The 20,490-nt window shown below is 40.4% G+C and overlaps 1 protein-coding gene across 2 annotated transcripts in view; it reads right to left on the bottom strand.

Annotated features, from left to right (window-relative positions):
• The window catches only part of EXT2 (exostosin glycosyltransferase 2), a 95,578-nt gene that overhangs the window by 48,350 nt on the left and 26,738 nt on the right, over window positions 1-20,490 (bottom strand). Inside the window, exon 8 of one of the 2 annotated variants that reach the window (XM_037900094.2) lies at window positions 5,075-5,206. The exons of the other annotated variant lie outside the window; for it this stretch is intronic. Within the exon in view, the coding sequence (XP_037756022.1) occupies window positions 5,075-5,206 (132 nt within the window). The remainder of the gene's footprint in view (window positions 1-5,074; window positions 5,207-20,490) is intronic. 2 annotated transcript variants of the gene reach the window in all.

The following is a 20,490-nucleotide window of genomic DNA, read 5'->3' as shown; positions in this document are numbered from 1 at the left end:
CGATTCTCTTGACAATTATTAAACTAGAAACTATTAAACTACAGTTTATAACATTCAAGTTCAAAACTCTAAGGCAGACACAATAATGGGGCCAAACCTTTTATAGCTCTGTGCTAAAAGCAGGCCTGAAAGAATTCCACAAACACCAGCGAAAGAAAACCTGGGAAACAACAACATTATTGTCATTCTCAACATATGTAGATGATTGGGAAGGTACAGGGACACACAGAGAGAGACTTTAAATAGTCTCCAAAATCTAGAGTTGCAATGACTAATTTATCTCTGTATTAGATAATTAAAAAGCATCTAATTGAGGGAGACTAATAGTAGGATAAGGAGTCTTTCAACTCAAGGTTATTTGTTCTAATCCAGTTTGGTAGAGACCAAAAATCATGACTACCACCTGACAGATGGTTAGTGATTTATGTGAAGTCAGTAATCTCAGTCCAGTTTATAATGGATAATGGCTGCATCAGTAAACAAATGGCAATAACTGGCACATTTGTGTATTCTCAGCAAAGGTGCGAGAGCTGTCAATTTGGCACCTTTCACTAGCTCTATATTAATTTATTAAAAGAAGGAAACATCTAGATGTGGGTGGGTGTGTACACACACACACACACAGAGTATTGTATAATATACAAAACAAAGCAAATGTTTAGGTATTTGTTACTATTTTTCCCTTCTCCCTCAGCCCCAATGGAAAGATCTATTAACACAGATGTTGCTCCACTTCACATGGAAACCTTTATTTTTAAAAAGGGCTAAAAACTTTCAGTCAGCCAACCAATTTGAATAGGTGAAACTGCTTTGATCACTTCCTTAATGTATAACATACTCAACATGTGATGCATTACACATGCGTTCATGTCTCATGTAACTTACATTCCCTTATGCTCAAAGAACACTCAAGTGTTGCTGCTGCACACGAATTGTGGCAGCAACACTCAGCATAGGAGGGGTTCAATGAAGGAAATAGAAATAAAGCTGAGCTACACACAGACCTAGCTGTGAACCTCCTCACTATGAACTTTAGTGTATAAACACCATTTCCATCCTAACTGTCAAAGACAATAACCAACGCCTCAAATACCAGAATCACTGAAATTCTGCTCAAAGGAGTATCTAACCATCTGAATATTTCCAAGACTGAAGATATGTCTCTGCCCCCACATTTCAAGGTGATGGTGTGGTCAAGGTAACCTTAAAATGAAAATGCTTAGAAAATTAACTTGCATTTTGCAACAATCCCAACATGTTGTTGCCAATCTGGTGGAGACAGCATTGTGAAAGCGCCAGATTCCTCCTCAGAGATGAGGTTGTTAGAAACCTGTCTAAGGAAACATTCAGATCCCTGGCAAACTCCTGTGTGTAGCACTTTTACAGGTTATCATCCCATTTAAAAAAAAATTTAATTCAGAACTAATTCAAATTAATGTTAGTCCTGTAGCATTGCATCAAATCTTGGGAAATAAGGGACTGAAATGAAAAGGTGACTCAAATCAAGGTAGCCTCATGAGGTCACAGAGAAGAATTTTACATGCAGGGGAATTACAGGAATTGAACAAGTTATGTGGACTGTTAAGCTGGAAAACAATCACTTACTGCTCTATTGTATAGCTCTGAACTGCACATAATTTGTCCAGTGACATAATTTGTAACAGGGTAAGGCACGTTACTGAACACTTATTTCTGATGTTTGCAGTGACTGTAAGAGAGTCAGGTTACTATGTGGGGCACTAATTACATTTAATGTCTACAGATAAGAACACTACACAAATGACGTAGGACCGCTAGAAGCCCAGTAAGAATGATCACTAGTTCCTCCTTTGTGTGATGAACTTTACAGTAGGCTCTTATTCTGTTACATTAAGTAGTAAGGAAGGTTTCCCTTTTCCATCTGTCCAAACTCATATCATTTGCTCCAATAAAAGCAGGTCTTTTCTGCACAACTGCATAACTACCTGCAAGCAAATCTGACAGGTTTCAGAGTAGCAGCCATGATAGTCTGTGTCCGCAAAAAGAAAAGGAGTACTTGTGGCACCTTAGAGACTAACATTTATTTGAGCATAAGCTCACGAAAGCTTATGCTCAAATAAATTTGTGAGTCTCTAAGGTGCCACAAGTACTTCTTTTCTTTTTGTAAGCAAATCTGTGTTCTCTATTCACTCAGGGCCATTAGCAGCCAGTGCACAGGGATCTGCATAATAAAATGTTAGGTTAATAACTGTATAGTGACCACATAAATCTCTTATGAGCTGCTGTAAATCCCTTGGTACCAAAAAGCTACTGCACTCTCTGCACCTCTCACTGATTTTGCCCACAGCACACACGGTTGCCTCATCTTCTGACCCCCTTCCCAAATCTGTCACTCCAGTGTCCAGTCTACACTGCACAATGGAACTATAGTGTAGCTGGACCTGCATTCAATATAAAATGTAGCATTAGGAGGGGTGATAGAAAGAGGAAGGAGAAGGAGTCAGATGATGAGTCAGCCATATTTGTTGTGGGAATGTGAATGGCAAATTCTGAAGGCAAAAGCCAATAATAGAAGAGGGATTTACAAGAGCCCAGTGGAGTGCATATTTCACTACTAATGCTATAGTGACTTGAGGATGCTCCTTGTTAAATGATTAATAACTATATCCTAGACTAAGAGAACTCTGATGTCCTAAGTTTCAGAGTTTATTTGCTGTACATGTCTCAGCCTCGAAATTTATTTAGCCCAGAATACGGCTATCATTTGTAAACTGGTAGTATTCTCAAACTAACTTTAAATTACTCACTCTATTTTCATATCTGGATCTGATGGCATCTTTCACTCTCCTAAAAGATACTGTGTCAAATCTCTACATGCATAAATGTATCTTTAGAATCATAATTTCCCACTAGGATTAATCAGAAATTAACAGTGTCATTATAAATGCATGTTATCTAGGAACAAACCAAGATAAGAAACATGCTTATGGCTCAAGTGGGACATTATTCCTTTTGATAAGCACAGACCATCTATGGAATTCGGGCAACTAGATAGTGCAACTATTTAAAAAAATAACTCAATGATTTATTAAGTTGACTGGCAGATACTATATAAGCACTCGCAGCCCAAAGTGTCTGAAATTATAAATTAGCTAGACCCTGCGGAGGAGGCTGCCTAGAAGACTGCAATGATAATAAGCTCACTCCAAGAGATAAAATATCTCTAAAGCAAAAAAATTTTACAATGGATAAAATCATAGCTACTGAAGGCTCCAGTTATTTGCTTCCACTATTAGAGCAAAGGTCAAAAGATACAAGCTACGGACTTTAGCCAGTTAAATAAGAAGTGATTGAATCAGTTATACTTTTATATGCATTCATACTGGAGTGATAAATACTTACCAAAAATTGATGGTCACTAATGTCACAGAACGGCGTGGGTCTGTTCAGGAGCAATTAAATACAAAGAACAATTCCTGATCTGAACTGTATTTTCTTTTACTGATCCTGTGAGAGAGGGTCACAAGAGATCTCTGTACATAGCTGGCTGACAGAACTTACACAGCTCAAAGGACGTTTTTATGACTTTTTTTTTCCATACTGAAGCAAGAAAAATATTCATGCATGCATTGAGACTCTTTCAGCTGAAATATAAATCCAAGGAACTGACCATTAGTGGGCATGAAAGAGTCTCAGTATGGCATGTGGCTGGACAAATTCCAGTTTGGCTAATTACTAGAGTCTCCTTACGTTTTCTCTGCAATTTTACATGGATAGAGTATTCCTCTTTACTACCTGTATTATGCTATTGTGTACTGTTGCTGTGTATTGCTGACCAGTTTCAAAGTGTTACACTCTAGAGATTGCTGTGTTTGTTTGGTGACCGATCTCTTGTAAAGTGCTTTAGGATCTTTCATCCCACAGGATCCCAAGAAATACAGAGTTTCCTTTAAATATAAGTTATAAACAAAAAAAACAGGGGCTTATCTGTCCCCCACAGCAGAAGGAACTGTCATTGAAGTCAGTGGGTATCCTACTAGAAGGAGAGCGGAGAAGAAGCGGCCTGAGAGGTGACTTTTAATGCTGGGTGTTTCCAAATCCCTATTTTTCTTTTACCATGAAACTCAGGCCAGGTGTCAGGGCATTCTTGCTGAGCTAAGGCATGGTCTACATAGTCTACTAAGGTGTTCTGATCTCCTCATTCTTGAGTAACTGCTTCCTTCTTTCATACCTCAACCTTCACACTAGACATCTGTCAGTGCCATGCTAGCCTCTCACTCAGCGATGCTAATGGGTCAGTATCCTAGGCGACGCCTGTTGAAAATGCTATCATTCTCCAATAATTTAGGGAGTTTAATATCAAAAAACTATTCCTGAGCTCTCTTCTCTTGTACAGTTGAAAACTGTCCTGCTACCAACCCTTTGACTGAACTTTTGCAGGATAGTTTACAAAAAGGAAATGCAGGTATTAATTTTTCTTTATGTGTAAAGTATAAACTAAGGGAGAAATTAGTTTTCAAAATTCTGCAGTGTAAGAAAATAGAATACGGTTGAATGGTGCAGCAGTTAATTAATACACTAGTACGTCCTCCTCAGAGAGCTGGGTTCAAATCCTGGCCAAGTAAAAAGAGTGAAAATGAGTTTGTACCAAAAGTAGATCACTCAGTAAGATTATCAGTTTCTGTACAAGCAAGTTCTAGGACTAGAATACCAAGGGTGTATATTCACAGGGCTGTGTGGAGAAGACAACAGCGGGGAGAAGAAAACTGGAGGTAGGGGAGGTATTCCTCACATAGCTCTGACAGAAGCTCACACAGAATCTATTTATACCGTGTGACTTTTGCTATCACTTCAGTTATTCCCTTTCAAAGGTATCGAATTCACACAAAATTTAACAAAAACACTCTCTCTCTCTCTATATATATATACACACACACACCAGAATATCATAAAAACATTCATTTTGTGCAACTTACAAATACAAACAAACCTTTAAATAGTAATGTTACCAAGATGCATAGTACATACCTCAGCAATGACCTGAAAGAAAAAAATCTTATTTTATGACAAAGTCACAGAAGTACATTCTACTTACAACAGCTGGGGGATCATTCCATTCTTCATAAGACATGGCCGCATATGGGTATATCCTGTCATTGATAATCTGAAGGGTGGCCAGAGCAATAGCTTTCATTGACCGAAAATACGCTTCCCAGAACCACCTTGCCTGCAAGGAAAGGATGAAATGCACTTTCAGACCCTGCTAACTCCACAGACCTGATGCCTAATAATCAGTTTTTGTTTGTCATATGCAATCTGCTCAATGCTGCTGAGAAATCAGCTGGAAATTAAATTAGGAGGCAAATTCACTGGAACGAGGGATGTTTCCACAGAGGCTGGAGTCCTCAAATTGAAAAAGTTATTGGGGAAAAAAAATGAACTGAAGTTGTAGAACAATCAATCAAGAAGGACATACAGAGGAAACCATTTCAATGCATTCATGAGTGGGCTAGTGGAATAAAACTCCATGCAAATATATGAAGGAGCCAGTTTCTTTCATATTTTTATCAGTTTTTCCCCTCAAAATGTCAAAAGTGATTTAACCACAGCAGAGAATAATTTACTTTTATATTTGGGTTTTCTAATTTGGGGGAACTCAAAGTGCAGGCCAATAGCGAACTGAAGCAGTGAAGCCTAAAATACAGCTGCCTTGTAATTGCAGCATGTGGAAAAGCTGATCTGCAGCAGGTTTTTGCTACTGGTAAACTCTACCAAACAAGCAATTTCTATTCTTCTACGAAGAATAAAAAGATAGGGCCCTACCAAATTCGTGGCCATGAAAAAAGGTGTCACTGTCCGTGAAATCTGGTCTCCCTCCGTGAAATCTGGTCTTTTGTGTGCTTTTACCTTATACTGTACTGATTTCATCGGGGAGACCAGCGTTTCTCAAATTTGAGGGTCCTGACCCAAAAGGGAGTTGCAGGGGGGTTGCGGTATTGCCACCCTTACTTCTGCACTGCCTTCAGAGCTGGGTGGCCAGAGGGTGAAGGCTGTTGGCCGGGCACCAGGCTCCGAAGGCAGTGTCCCACCAGCAGCAGTGTAGAAGTAAGGGTGGCAATGCCATACCATGCCACCCTTACTTCTGCCTTGCTGCCTTCAGAGCTGGGCGGCCAGAGAGTGGCGGCCGCTGACTGAGGGCCCAGCTCTGCAGGAGCTGCACAGAAGAAAGGGTGGCGATACCATACCATGCCATCCTTACTTCTGTGCAGTTGCTGACAGTGGATCTGCCTTCAGAGCTGGGCTCCCAGCCAGCAGCTGCGGCTCTCCAGCTGCCCTACTCTGAAGGCAGCACTGCCGCCGCCTCCAGCAGTGCAGAGGTAAGGGTAGGAGTACCACAACCCCTCGCCCTACAGTAACCTGGAGACCCCTCCTTACAACTCCTTTTTTGGTCAGAACCCCTATAAGTACAACAGCATGAAATTTCAGATTTAAATAGCTGAAATCATGAAATTTATGATTTTAAAAATCCTATGACCATGAAATTGACCAAAATGGACCATGAATTTGGTAAGGCCCTACATACATACAAGCAAATATTAGCATATCTTTTATATAAAAATGTACGTGTTTGCAAATTAGTTGTAGTCCTTGATCCTGGCAAGTTTTCAACACAGCCATGGGTGTTGTCAAATTTGCATGTCTTTGGTCTAAACTGAGGCTTTTTTTAAAAAAATAAATGCGATATTCAAACAGGTAAGTATACAGAATTTCAAAGATGAATCAATTCTAGGCTGAGACTCTATATGAAAAGTTTCAATCCAGATTCAGTTTCTACCCAAGACAAACCCTTGGTGCTGGAGGAAAAACAGGATTTGGTAATGAATATGCTGACTGATACAATTCCGTAGTAGAGACACACACTTACTTTTTAAAAGCCTGGAATCAAATTATACCAAAGAACCACATCCAACCCAAAAGGAAATGTGCTTTGCCAATGATCATAGCTCAAGTGCCTTGGCCTAATAAAAGTGAATTTCCTGAGCTTAGTTGTTTCTGCAGGAATTTCCAGCACCTTGAAGTGTCCAGAAGACACTTCTTTTTAGGATCTCCCCAAGCCTGCAGGAGTGTGCACGTGTGTCTAGGTGGGAGAGCAAGTGCTAGGAAAGACATTTCCAGATGCACTGGCAGCATATGAAGCTTGAGGAGCCAGAAGACAAACAGCAAGGATAATATATATCTCTGGCCAAGTGCTATTTAACTATGCCAAGGGGACTTTTCAAACAATGCAAAAAGGCCAGGTCTAGTGATATGCTAGCAAAGTATCAAATCTTCCTTAGTTTTTTGGGGGGAATCCCATTGTCTTGGCAGAACAGGCTTTTGGATAGAAAATTAAACTGTTTTGTGTAGTTGTGCAATGCTAAACAGCAGCTGCATTCCATCCTACAGGTGGCTGCTCCTCAGTAAAGCGCAAAGTGATTCCTGTATGTACAATTTGTAAAGCTCTTTGGGATTCTTCAGGTTGAACAGCAGCATATATAAATACAATAAATCCAAAATTTTACTTCTAAAAGTGTTGAGGATGCAAGTTCACAAGCAGACTCAATTATGTTCCTGAGCAATGGCACCATCTTATGTGTTGTTTTGAATATTAGTAATACAACTGAGAAGAAAATAGGGGTCTGTTGCCAAGTCTTCACCCCCATCACTCACTCTGGAGGCAATTTTTAAGTCAGGTTCTTCAGAATGTTATGGTTTTATACTTCAGAGGGGAAAAGCCACTCAAATGATACAAAAAGCAACAAACCCTTAACTCAATAGGAAGAGCGATCATAGAGAAAGACAATGGGTAGCGTCACCTAGAATACTTTTTACCCTACTATGGGGAAAGAACAATAATCACAGGGCTCAACACCTAAGAATATTCAAAGGATATTCCAGGAGGCAGGTGAGTTTATCCAACAAATAGTTACATTTGTACAGGGCCTTTCACCCAGAGGGAACCCAAATCGTTTTACAAACCATATATAGACTGAATCTACAAAAATACACCCACTAAAGAAATACATTCTCTCTCTGGAACCAAATAGGAACCACTCACGAATTTAGGCCAGAAATGAACACTGTACCCAACTGGAAGTACAGGAGAAATATAAAAAGGTAATTTACCAATATGATAAAAATAAATATTTAGAACTCTAAAATACTTTACAAAAATTAAATAATCCTCCAAGTGTCCCCAGAAACCAGGACAAAAAGTGAAGAATCAGATACCAAGGGTATGTCTACACTACAGTTAAAAACCCATGGCTGGCCCAGGCCAACTGACTCAGGCTCATGGGGATCGGGCTAACGGGCTGTTTAACTGCAATGTAGACATTCGGGCTCAGGCTGGAGCGTGGGCTCTAGGACTTTGCAAGGTGGGAGAGTCCCGGAGCTCATGCTGCAGCCTGAGCCCCAACGTCAACATCACAGTTAAACAGCCCCTTAGCCTGAGCCCCATGAGTCCGAGTCAGCTGGCATGGGCAGTGTAGACATACCCATAGAGAGGGGTAAGTTACAAGTATCTTACACAAGATCCTAAAGAAAACCAAGGACAGAGCAAGGATAAAATTTGACCAGGACAGTCCATTTAACAGCCCTTCTCTTCCAAAACCTGTAATGACCACAAGTAGATACAACTAGAGCTCTGCAAATCCGTGGATATCCACTTTACATCCACACACCATTTTTGCGGATCGGATGCGAATACAAATTTTGTATCCTCACAGGGCTCTAGATAGAACACAGATTTTACATTACATCTGCATGTTAACTTATTAATTGATAAGTAGTTTTAGAGAACTATCATTTGTAAGAGAGAAATTAATTGCTAGAGAAATAAATTTTACATGGGCTACCTAGGTACAGTAGCAGCACAAGATACATACAAATCAGCTGCAGAACCCAGCATGCTACTTTAGCTAGTAAGTGTTGCACTCCATTTCGCCTCATCTGGTAAATCTGTACTGGCAATGCTAGATTGGTGATTATTCTCTGATAACCAACTCCTCCTGACAAATGGTTACATGTAGAACCTATTTAGACGCTCTCTCCCTCCTGTTGACTACTGCAGAAATTAATCTGAACCCACTTTTTGCTGCAAGAAGGTTTGCAGTGTCAGATAATTATATTTTCACACCAGCAACAGGACAGGAGAAGCGGGTGAAGGGAATTTACTCTTTACAAACTAATATTTATATAATTATTAATTTTGGATGAAGAGCTAGCAATTGTTTCAACATTTGGTTGTAATTTTTCAGAACTGAGTTCTTCAAGGCAAAACCCAAAACCTTCTAAGGGAACTGCAAGTCTCCAGACAGATGTTTTGAGGGCTCATTACTTCCTTCCCACCTTGTTTGCTTTTATAAAATAGAAGTGATTAACATGGCTAGCTATTCTTGCTTGTCCAACATGGTAAGTTATTGAGCATTATTGGAAAGTTATTCTCCTAGGGAAATTGTTGCATTTCCCGGTTTCATCCAAAATAATTTTAATTTTCTATTTTACAGTGTATGTGATTGAAAAGCTTTTATCAGAGGGTAACAAAGATGTAGTAGGAATTGGGTGGGGAGTCAATGATACTCATCAGTCTATTAGCATAGTCCAAGCATAGGACAAGGACTAGAGAAAACTTGAGTTCTACTCCTGGCTTTGACACCGACACCCTCTGTGTCCTGGGGCAAATCACAAACTCTCTCCCGTCAATGGCTCGTACATGAGCTCTCTCTTTACTTTGTCTTTACAAGCCATCTATAATTGAAGTGTGAAGGAAGGACGCTAGGGGACAAGCAATACAAACTTCATTCAGAGTTCAACAAATATTTTTTATGCCACCAAGTGATGTTTTATGCCATGGCTGTGACAAAATGTTCTTGCTTCCTTTGACAAGGCATCTGCAGAGGGTTGATCGGTGGACTTGCTTCAGCATGTAGACATTCTGCTGAATCTGGGTATCTGGCCTCACTCAGAAAACCCTTGAGTGTTCCTTACTGTGAGAAGTTCTCCAGTGTCACAGATAAAGTTAATCGCACATGATGGATAAGATCAGCTGGGAAGCTCCCACTGACAAGCCCTATTATATTCTAGATAGGCTCTTGTACCATGCTCATTGCTATAGTAGCTGAGTACCTTTCAGCAGTGCATTAAGCAATGAGACCACACATCTGTCACATGCCATTTGTTTGCTCATCCCCTCCCCAAGGGGAGAAGCAAGTAGAGTGGGGTATCTTGTTTTGGTAGGGTGTACAGTCTTTTTTGTTTGTTTGTGTTTTGTTTTGATATAAACGCTGCTCTGTATTTATGTTGAGGGCAGCTCAAAGAAATGTGCCTTGCCTTTGGAGTGGAAGGTGCTCACGTCTGTGATGGTCCTTAGCTCCTGGGGAGTTCATTCCACAGTCTTGGTCTGGCACACAAGAAAGTTCCATTTCCCACACAAATGAGTAGTACCTTATTGCATCCTAAATTTTCATACTAGCTGCTATGATACTGGCCTTACTATCTGACCTCCAGGGTAAAGGTACACAGGACACAAACTGGAAAGGCCCTCCTGGGTCATCAAACCCAGGCCACTGCTATTGCATGCTGCACAGATTATTTTCACAAGGTGACTGTGCAGAGCTACATTTCTTCCATGTTTTGAAGACATTTTTCAAGTTTGTGCCATTCTAAGTATTAATCTATGTTATTTTTTAGATTTGGTGGAAATGGGCACTTTATAAAATAAAATAAAAACTATGCCCAAATATTAGCAGGGATAGAGTTCTAAACCAAGAGGACACAGACATCTAGTAGGACAGCAACACAAACCATAGTAACAATGGTTATTCCCAAGCCCAGATACCCACAATCTTCAAAATGTGCCATGATGCCAGCTGTGAAAGGGAACTTATTCATATATGGATGAAAGCAGGAGCACTCCAAGGATTCTCTAAAGCGTTCTCAATTTAACCCTGTGCTAGTCTTTCCCACCTAAATGCTGGTGCCTAGACAATCACCAACTTTAACTACATAAATTAGGCTCAAATAGACATTTAAAACCACTGTTAAAACTACAATGGAGAACGGATACTAGTCCAGGAGTTCTCAACCTAGGGGGTTGCAACCTGCAGGGGATCACGAACAGGTGACCAGGAGTTGCAACCACCCTGACTTTCCCATGTTGCTAAATGGGCAAGAGATCCTGGACAGATCCAGTGTGGAAAAACAAGAGAACCTCTGCCAGAGAGTCTAGCTCCACCAATCAGCAGAACATTCAAATTTAAGAGACTGGATGGCCCAATGAATGGAGAATGACTTAGAGAGCCTTTAGGTTGCCAGCTAAGCTGCTACCACTAAATGGCTGTTCAGTAACCTATATGAAATGGTCTCAGTTACAATCCATTTTACAAAACACACCACTGCAGCTAATACCATTTGCCATCCTTGTTCATAGTCCCAGGAAAGTAACCAAAGACTGAACGAACGATGCGGACTGAACTCTCTTCTCTCTCTCCCCTCCCCGCAAGTTGTGATCTCTGTAAGCCAAAAGTTGTTCCCTCATCAGTGTAGAGGAAGCTTTCACCATCATTGCTGACATTCTGCTAAGCTGTCAATTCCAGCATTTCCCACCTAAAGTTGCTTAAAATATATATTTAAAAAAGAAAAAGACTGAAGTGATCTCTTTATGAAAAGGACCCAACATCCAATTCGTACAGAATTATTTGGGGGGTGGGTTGAGAAAGCAATTTTTGTAGTATATCTAGTAGCTGTAGCAATATTTGTAAGATGGAGAATAAATCAAGTCCCTAGCAAATTCAAGAAAAAATAGTTACAAAGCAAAAAAGAAAGGCACCACTCCAATGTACTGCTCATAAATACTTATTCTCAGAATCCCTTTAGTAAGATGACACAAAGCATCCAAACCTATGATTTCCTTCTACTTGGCTGCAGCCTTACAACTTTGGTCAAGTGGACTGCAGAGACACAAGGTGTTCCAGGTACCAATACAGACATCACTTTAACAGATGAGGAGCATGGGACAGAAGCATTTACAGCTAATTTCACAGGAAGCAAGAGATAGCAGCCTGCAACAAGAAGGTAGCCCTCTCACTAAAAGTAACATTTATTTAAGCAAGGTGTTATTTTTCTTAGAAATAAACACACTTGGGGGCCCAGCATCTCTTTACAAGCTCTTTACAAGCCAACATAGTATCAGGTTACACAGTCCATTCATATAATGTTTACAAGACCTAGTGTTAATGCCACTAATGGTGCTCTGACATAGAGTACAAGATAGATCAACACAAACCTTCTGCTTACATTGATAAAAAAACACTGGGCATCAGGAAAGGAGCACTGTATGGTACAATTCAAGGGGGTGTGTACGCCGGCAGGGAGAACTATGCTCCTTGAAAGGAAGCTTCTAGGTTTCTATCAGTTACCCACCCAGTTTGGTGAGAATGGGGAAAGTCAACAGAAAAGAGATTTGGAAGAAAGCAATAAAAGTTAACTGCCCATAAAGCACCACTTCTCCCAACCTCTAGGTCAGGCGCCATGCTATTGTAAGATTTTATTCCATTGCAGGAGCCAAGTGCTCCCAAAGTGCCACACTTGAAAAGGTTTATGAGGCCTTGAAGTGTTACCGTTTTCACACTGGCTGAGGTTACTCTACTTTAACTGCTTTCCTTTTGTATGGTATAGGTTCAGATACCCACTTCCCAGATACCCAGTGTTTTTTCAAATAAACTTTTTACTCCGTGACCAGGTAGGCTCGGGAAGCTCTGGTAATAGGAAGGCATGTAACCTAGAGGCTACACTGGGAGACAGGTATCTTCAGTTTTATTCCTGGCTCTGCCATTTATTCACTGTTTAACTTTATACAATTCACTTAAACTCTGTGCTTCTGTTTTCCCATCTGTGCAACATGTGCAATCCCCATCTCATAGAAGTGTTGCGAGGCTCAGTTGTTTGTAAAGCACATTGAAATCCTTGGATGGATGGTCCTATAGAAGAACAGTGTTACTCAATCACCAGTCCCTGAGATCTCCCTGACACAGTTTAGGAAGGCAACAAGCCTGTCCCTGGTATCAAACAGATTGAGAAACACTGCTATAAAAGGACAAAACATTTTCCCTCCTGTTATTTGTAAAATTCCAAAACTTCAAAACCTATAATTTAGCTAACCAGTATTACTACCGTAATTGATAACTGCAACTCTCTGGTCCTTTGCTAAATACTTTTTCACAAAATGCACAGTAAGCCTGTGGACCTCCTTGTCAGAGGATGTTGTGAAGGCCAAGACTATAACAGTGTTAAAAAAAGAACTAGATAAGTTCATGGAAGATAGGTCCATCAGTGGCTATTTGCCAGGATGGGAAGGGAGGTGTCCCTAGCCTCTGTTTGCCGGAAGCTGGGAATGAACGACAGGGGATGGATCACTTGATGATTACCTGTTCTGCTCATTCCGTCTGAAGCACCTGGCATTGGCCACTGTTGGAAGACAGGATACTGGGCTAAACGGACCTTTGGTCTGACCCAGTATGGCCGTTCTTATGGTACCATGAGCAGACAGACTCTTTCAGGGTGGCACAAAGTAACATGCAAAATTTCGCCCAGCTGAAGGTTCATTTGGAAGCTTGCCCAGAGAGGCCTTTCAGACTCAAAATTTACATCAAGTAGAACTAATTGAAGCCACACATCTTCAATAATGAAGCAGAGACCTCAGGGACTACAAATCCTAGCATGCGATGCTCTATCTTGTTCCAAGCTGCCTCCAACCATACCATATGGACCCACAGAACATTCCCACATTCAAGTGTTTAAGCTGCCATTTCTCAATCCCCCATACTGGATGTCCCTCTCTATCTATGACTAGCTTGCTGTGGTGATGAATTCCTTACTGGCAGCATGTGAATCAGTTTCTCTGTATTCAGCTCCATGGGAAAAACTTCCAAATGCTTCAGTTACGATCAGCATCATTTTTTGCTTCCTCTGCTAGGCAGGGCTTGAGAGAAATTTACTGGAGACTGCACAATTTTGGGTCATTCAACAATATGTAGTTTACAGTGGGGGATAAAGATCTAGGGTAAAATTTTCAAAAGTGCTTAAGTGTCTTAGGAGCCTACATCCTATTTTCAGAAATGACTTAGACACTTTGGAATTTACATCCCATTGATTTTCCCAATGGGACAAACAGAGTTTGTATGAAACAGAAAAGAATGTAGGCTAAACGTTCAAAAGTGATTAGCTAGTTTTGGCTGACTTAGCAGGTAGCTCAACCCTTCCTGAAAAATCAGGCCCCTTTAAGGTGGCTTAATTTGGTTGCCCAAAAATTGAGGCATCCAAAATTAAGTCACTTTTGAAAATTTGGGCTGAAAGTAAAAAATTAAAGCCTCTTCTCATGTATAGGAGTGTTAACATTAGACCTATTAAATCAATGAAGTATTGGTAAACTCATGCTGTATTTCCTGACCAAAAACAGCTTCTAAAATATTTATGTTCATCTTCTATAAAATATGAAAAAGTGTCTTTCAAAGTTGAGCAAAGCAGGTTGTAGTGTGGCTAGTTTCCAAGAGCCATCTATTTCTCAAGGCTATTATACAGGTACTGTACAGACAAGATTTCTAAAGTGAGTGAGTGTTTAAAATGGGGAAGTTGTACTTTGATTTAAAAAAAAAATAAATAAATAAAAAGTCATTTGGTTCCACATCACCTGAAATAAAGGCCAAACCATAATTTAACCGGTTTGGGTTTCTGATAAACCAGTGAAGAGTGAACAGAGAAGAGTGACTTGTAGAAATATATACTTACTACATTTTCTTATATGTTTAACATAATATTTTAACGTTATTTCTATTCACTCATCTACTCCTCCTCCCATTTCCCAATTGTGCTGAACTGCATAAGTCCCAGGACCTCACGAAGCCAGAAGTAGATTGCATTTATTTAACTTTACCTAACCACATGAGAGGCCTATGGAGGTAAAAATCCTTTATTTCAAGCAGCTTGTGTAGGCTGAACAGGACACAAATATACGCCAATATTGTCCTACCTCTCAACTGTCCTTCATTAGTCACAAATGTACTTGTTCGGTTTCTTGCCTTAGGCATCAGAAATGCTGGTTATGACAATGTATATCACAGGGTAAGAGCAGATGTAAAATAATCCATGGCCCCTCTTGCCACCCCTACAACCTAAATCCATCTGAAACACTGGCTAAGACACGTCACAAGCATTGAGCAGATTTAGGTGAGAACCAGGGACATTCTAACCCAGACATTTTTATAAGGTGACTCAATACCAGGGGAGGTGGGGGGGTGTTGGTGCTAATACTAGGTATAGTTTCATTTTAATTTGACCTGATAAAATTCTCTCAATGTATTTAATAATCTAATCCAATATCTGCTTTCAATCTACACTGCAGTCATTTTAATCATGGATTAAACAAGTATATTTGGCCTCTTCAGAAACAGAATGAAGAGAGGAAACCAAATCTTTACCACTGCCACTTTTTTTTTTTTTTTGGGGGGGGGGGGGGGGGGGATGATAGTTGTCAATGCTCAGAGATGGAGAGGTCAGGGTTCAAAATGCTAGTCTGACCCTCAAGATACTAGTCACCTGGGAGCAGACTTCTAGGAGTTCTCAGTTTTATTGACGTAAACTTCTGACATCACAAATGCTGACTCCTGGAGCTGAGGTTAAAGGGAAATGTTAGTGCTAGCAAGATATAAATTCCACATCACCTTAAGTTTCTTGCACTATGATTTTTCTTGGGTCCTCGCCTCACATTTTGCCTGTGGTAGTTCACAAGATATAATTACAGCAATGCATGCATTTGACACTCAGATACCAAAATGATGCACTGCATCAAGCAGATCTCTGTTAAAGATTAGATTTACCAAGTCTTTCCTCTATCATGTTTGTTTTGTTCATAAGTTTTCATCCTCAATTCTCATCTCACTTTTGCTAGTTCACAATAGCATCCCTTTGCTCAAAATCCAGCTGCAACTACACTGCACACAAAACTACTATTTGACAGGAAGAAGGGTTTCCATGCTGTCCCATGAGACAGCTGCACTTTTGTGGCCCTTAAATCCAAGAGTATCTTGATCCCTAATATACTGCCAACATACTAGGATTTAAGGCAGTGTTTCCCATCCTGGGGATGTCAGACTAGTTTTGGGAATGGGGGCATGGAGGACAGAAGAGAAGAACAGAGTGTGGGGGGAATCCTGCATAAGTTGGATCTACTGTGACACCCCCATTGCAAACACTCTGCTGCGAGTACTGCATGGAATAGCACTTTGAAACCCAACTCTCCTCTCTGCTCCTACAAGAGGCAGATACAGCAGTCTCAGACTCAGGAAGATTGACTGACACAAACTTAGCCTCTCTGTCCCAGATCAGCAGCATAAATGTGTTCCAGTCACAGAACCAGTAAAGGACCCAAAAACATAGAGCCTTCTGGTTGAGGGGAATGGAGCCAAAACATGCAGAAGGACCCCCTGGGAAGAAGAACAAAACAAAACTAAATGGTGTAAAGGGAAAAAACAGTTAAAGTGCACTTATACTCCGAAGAGTATATATGCAGAAACAGACCCTATTTTCTGAACATCTTTGCTCCTGTTGGGTTTTCACCTTATATAGTACTAATTTACAGCAAACAAGGGTTTACATTTGTAGACACCATAGAGACAATACAACTACAGGACAGCAAGCTGGTCTGCCTTATGGATAATCATATTTGTCAGATACATTGGTGAAGGTGTAAGAGGCAGAAGTGAACACAACTTGATTTTTTAGATCGCAGATGAGGTTGCAATGTTGACTGATCCTTTTAGTCCAACAGGCAGTCATTGAGAAAGGACAGATATAAACCTATACAATGCCATTTTAAACAGCCATTTTGACTATAACTACACGATAAGATTAGTCTCTGCTTTGAAAATTTGAAAATTCCCTCTCCATTAACCACACACAACCAAAATTATGACAATCTAGATTTCTGCTATAATGGTTACAAAGGCAGGAATAGTCAAGAGAAGAACAAAAATCAGTCATGGGTATACAATTGCAGGAACATTCAAATGTTATATGACTACCCAGTGAAAGGAGAGGGAAAGGGAAGGGGAGGTTCAGCCACATTTCTTGAAAAGTGATGGACATCTCCTGAAACACAAAGCAATAGGTTTCAAGTCTCGGGGGTATCGCCTTCAAATATGTCTATGTTCTAAGGGTAGATCAGTTTTCTCTGCTGTAGACATCCTGCTGAGAGGTGAGGTCCCCAGCAAAACACAGGAATCTGACTGCAAGCCTTTGAGGTGGCAGGAGCCAAGAGTGGTTCAAAGGCAAGGCCGGCGGGTGGGCAGCACCTCTGAGTATTGTAAAGGTTAGAGGTTAGTAAAGCAGGAGCCACTGGCCAATAAAACAGTGTTTGCAGAGCCCACTCTGCAGCTAAATTAGGGATCTGTTTACACCTTTCCCAGCTTTCTGAGTTACACACACCGATGCTTCCCACTGTGATCTTGTCCAGTGTCCGCTAGCATCTCCCCTGGTCAGCAGCTGCCCAGCTCTCTACTGGCTAGCTTTATAACATGGCTAAAAGATGCTTGGAAACTTTTAATCAGTATCCAACATCAAAAATAAATAAATAAAAGCACAACTTGTGTCAACTGCTGCAATAAGATCCATCTTGTTTGAGATTTCCCATGACTGCCATACTAATGCCGGGAGAATGGAAGTTTCAATTCCCTTGACAGGAGAGGTTAAACACAAAACAAGCCCAGTGCCAATCACACACATGAAAGACCAGCATTTTGCAGTAACGAAAAAAACGTGTCCGGTTACTGCAATGTTGTAACTTGCAAAAAAACAGCACACTCCTATTTCAGAGCACAAGCCATATTCCATAAGGAATGTTTATCCCCTTTGCTTATTATATTCTGTTAACTGTGAAATATGGATTTTTATATATGTATAAACACACACAATGGAAGCCGTTAAACAGCCATAGGCGTTGCTGCCAGCTCCGCCTACAAACACATATTTTAGTGACACCCGTGTTGGTGAAAGCCACTGGAGTGACAGCCTTGGAGTCTGAAATTCTTTACCCAGCTTCCCCCATACCTTAAGCAAATGAAACCATCTCTCAGGGTGCAAAAGTACTTCACCCTTCATGGCCCAATCAGTTTTTGCCTCTCTACTGAGGCTGAGAACCAGGGGGTCAATTACTGCCAAATGCAATGGTGCCATGTGATGTACAAACTTGTCCAGCAAGAAAGTAGTTGGAGATAAAATTAATTTTATCTAGACCACAAAACAGCTGTTAGGTAGTTACTGAAAGCATTTCTTTCAGCCTGGAACATATTCAAAACTCCATCCTAGAAGCAAATGGAACATGTAGCTCTCCTGTTAACTACTATTTCTGAACATCTCTAAAAATGAGTCATTTAAAACAAACATTTTTAATGACACATCCAAGTTCTGTTCCCATGTCTAAAGGATGTTCAAAATTAGCAGCTAAAAAAGGTAAAACTAGAGAAAGAACTTCATGGCTGTTTCAGAATCTAAGGGCACCACAATGCATTCCTAACACTGACAGCTGGAGGGTACACATAAACTCTTACAGTGACATCAGGCAGGAGATGGAACAGGTTCCAAAGAGTTGTGTCAACACTAGAAGTTAGTTCACAACAGCTGCACTATTTCCACTTGCTCTGTAATTTATGCTGTGGTAGCTGCTCAACTGCTGGCTATTCCATCCCTGAAAGAGCCATGTGGCATTCAAGAAAATGTATCCAAAAGGTCGATTTGCACAACTGCTATCCAACAAGTCAAAAAGGTAACAAACATATATGAAAACTATCCAGTAGCAGATTGAGTGCCACTATAGGGCACCTAAAAACTTTGTAATTTAAAACCAAACATTCTTACTGTATAAGGAAACATGATCTAGTGGTTAAAGCAGAAGACTCAGAGTCAGGAATCCCAGGTTCCATTAGACTATCAGTCTGACCTTGTGTAAATAAATTATTTGTGTATGCCTTACACATTTATACGTTATATAAATACCCCATAGCAGCTCTGAAGGATTTAATTACTGCCTTTACGAACCTTAAATAGAAAGTGCTATAAAAATGCAATGTTTTTATTGTATAGGTAAACACTAATTTTACAATGATCTCAATTAGTAGGCAGGCTGTGGATTTGGGCAAGAGAACTGTGGTACAGTCCAAATAACAGAAGAGGGGAAACAGAGTGGAAACTGGGTTGAGCACCAGGACCAGATGATCATAAACACTGTTAGTCTGCAACCAGCTGCTTCAGTCAAACAGTGCAAAATATTCTCAATTGGAAGAAATCCTGAAATTTCAGATTTGGATAATCTGCATTTAACTGTTGTATGCCCAAGATATCCCTTGACTAGGAACTGGCATGCAGCAACCTTCCAAGCTTTGGTAGTAAGATGTCCAGATTCACAGCAGCATTTTCACTAGTTTAAAGTAGAATGGTTGACTTAAGTTAGCGTAGTTACTCTCTTAAAAGTTCAGGTCTAACTGGGCTAGGAATTATAGGATGGTACCACACTCTCTTTGTGAATCTACCTCCTCCCAAGCACCCAAAAAAATGTTTGGCCTGAACTATTAGTTTAATTCATATCAAGTTCACAAATAGTTCTGAGTTGACCAAAACTGCATTTTTCAACTAATAATCTATTCATCCAAAAAAATTTGCCTAGCTCCAATTCTAATAAAACATAGCTCTGATCCATAAAATCATTCAGTGGTGTGCTTCCTGCTCTCAGGGACTTCTCAACTATCCCATATGTTGTAGCATGGAGATTGTTCCGCTCCATAAGTAATATGAAGACAATTTGCTTCTTTCTGGAAGGCAAAGATGGGGGTAGGAATAGGAAGAATCTAGGGTAAGGGTGCTGTTTTCAAGTGACACAAAAAAATTCTGATCAGTGAATGCCAAGGACTCTGCTACTCCCTTAGTGCTCCTGGCAATAAGCCAGGTAATCGTTTTTCCTTTCCCCTGCTGTCTGCTGCAACAGACCAAGAGGGAGAAGGGGGCTGGAGCTAACTCCAGTGCAGCTGATAAGATGGCAAACTGTCCATGCCTGACATTTATGGAGGACCCAGGGTTCCATGGAAGCACTCTGGGAGGATTAAAGTGGGGTTAGCCTCTCTAATCACACTCCCTAAAATTCTACAAATGTCAGATGGATGAAAGTTTTTATATTCGATAACGATGATTCTAAAGAGCCCTGAGACAGAAGTTGCTCTCCATCAAGGAAAGATATAAAGCTGGAAGTCAATTTAAAAAAAAAAAAAAAAGAAGAAGCTTGTAAGACCAAACCATGCACCCTTAAGAGCTGCCTTGCTGCTCTCTACAAATGGCAGAGCCAATATATCCTGGAACTACATTTCAAATGACAAGATAAAAAACAGCCCTTTGGAAGCTCACTCTTCCTCATTCCTCCCTCTATGAGTG

The sequence above is a fragment of the Chelonia mydas genome, chromosome 6, assembly GCF_015237465.2.
Source record: "Chelonia mydas isolate rCheMyd1 chromosome 6, rCheMyd1.pri.v2, whole genome shotgun sequence".
NCBI lineage: Eukaryota > Metazoa > Chordata > Testudines > Cheloniidae > Chelonia > Chelonia mydas.
Note: the sequence above shows the minus strand (reverse complement) of the source record. Positions and strands in the feature narration are given on the sequence as shown.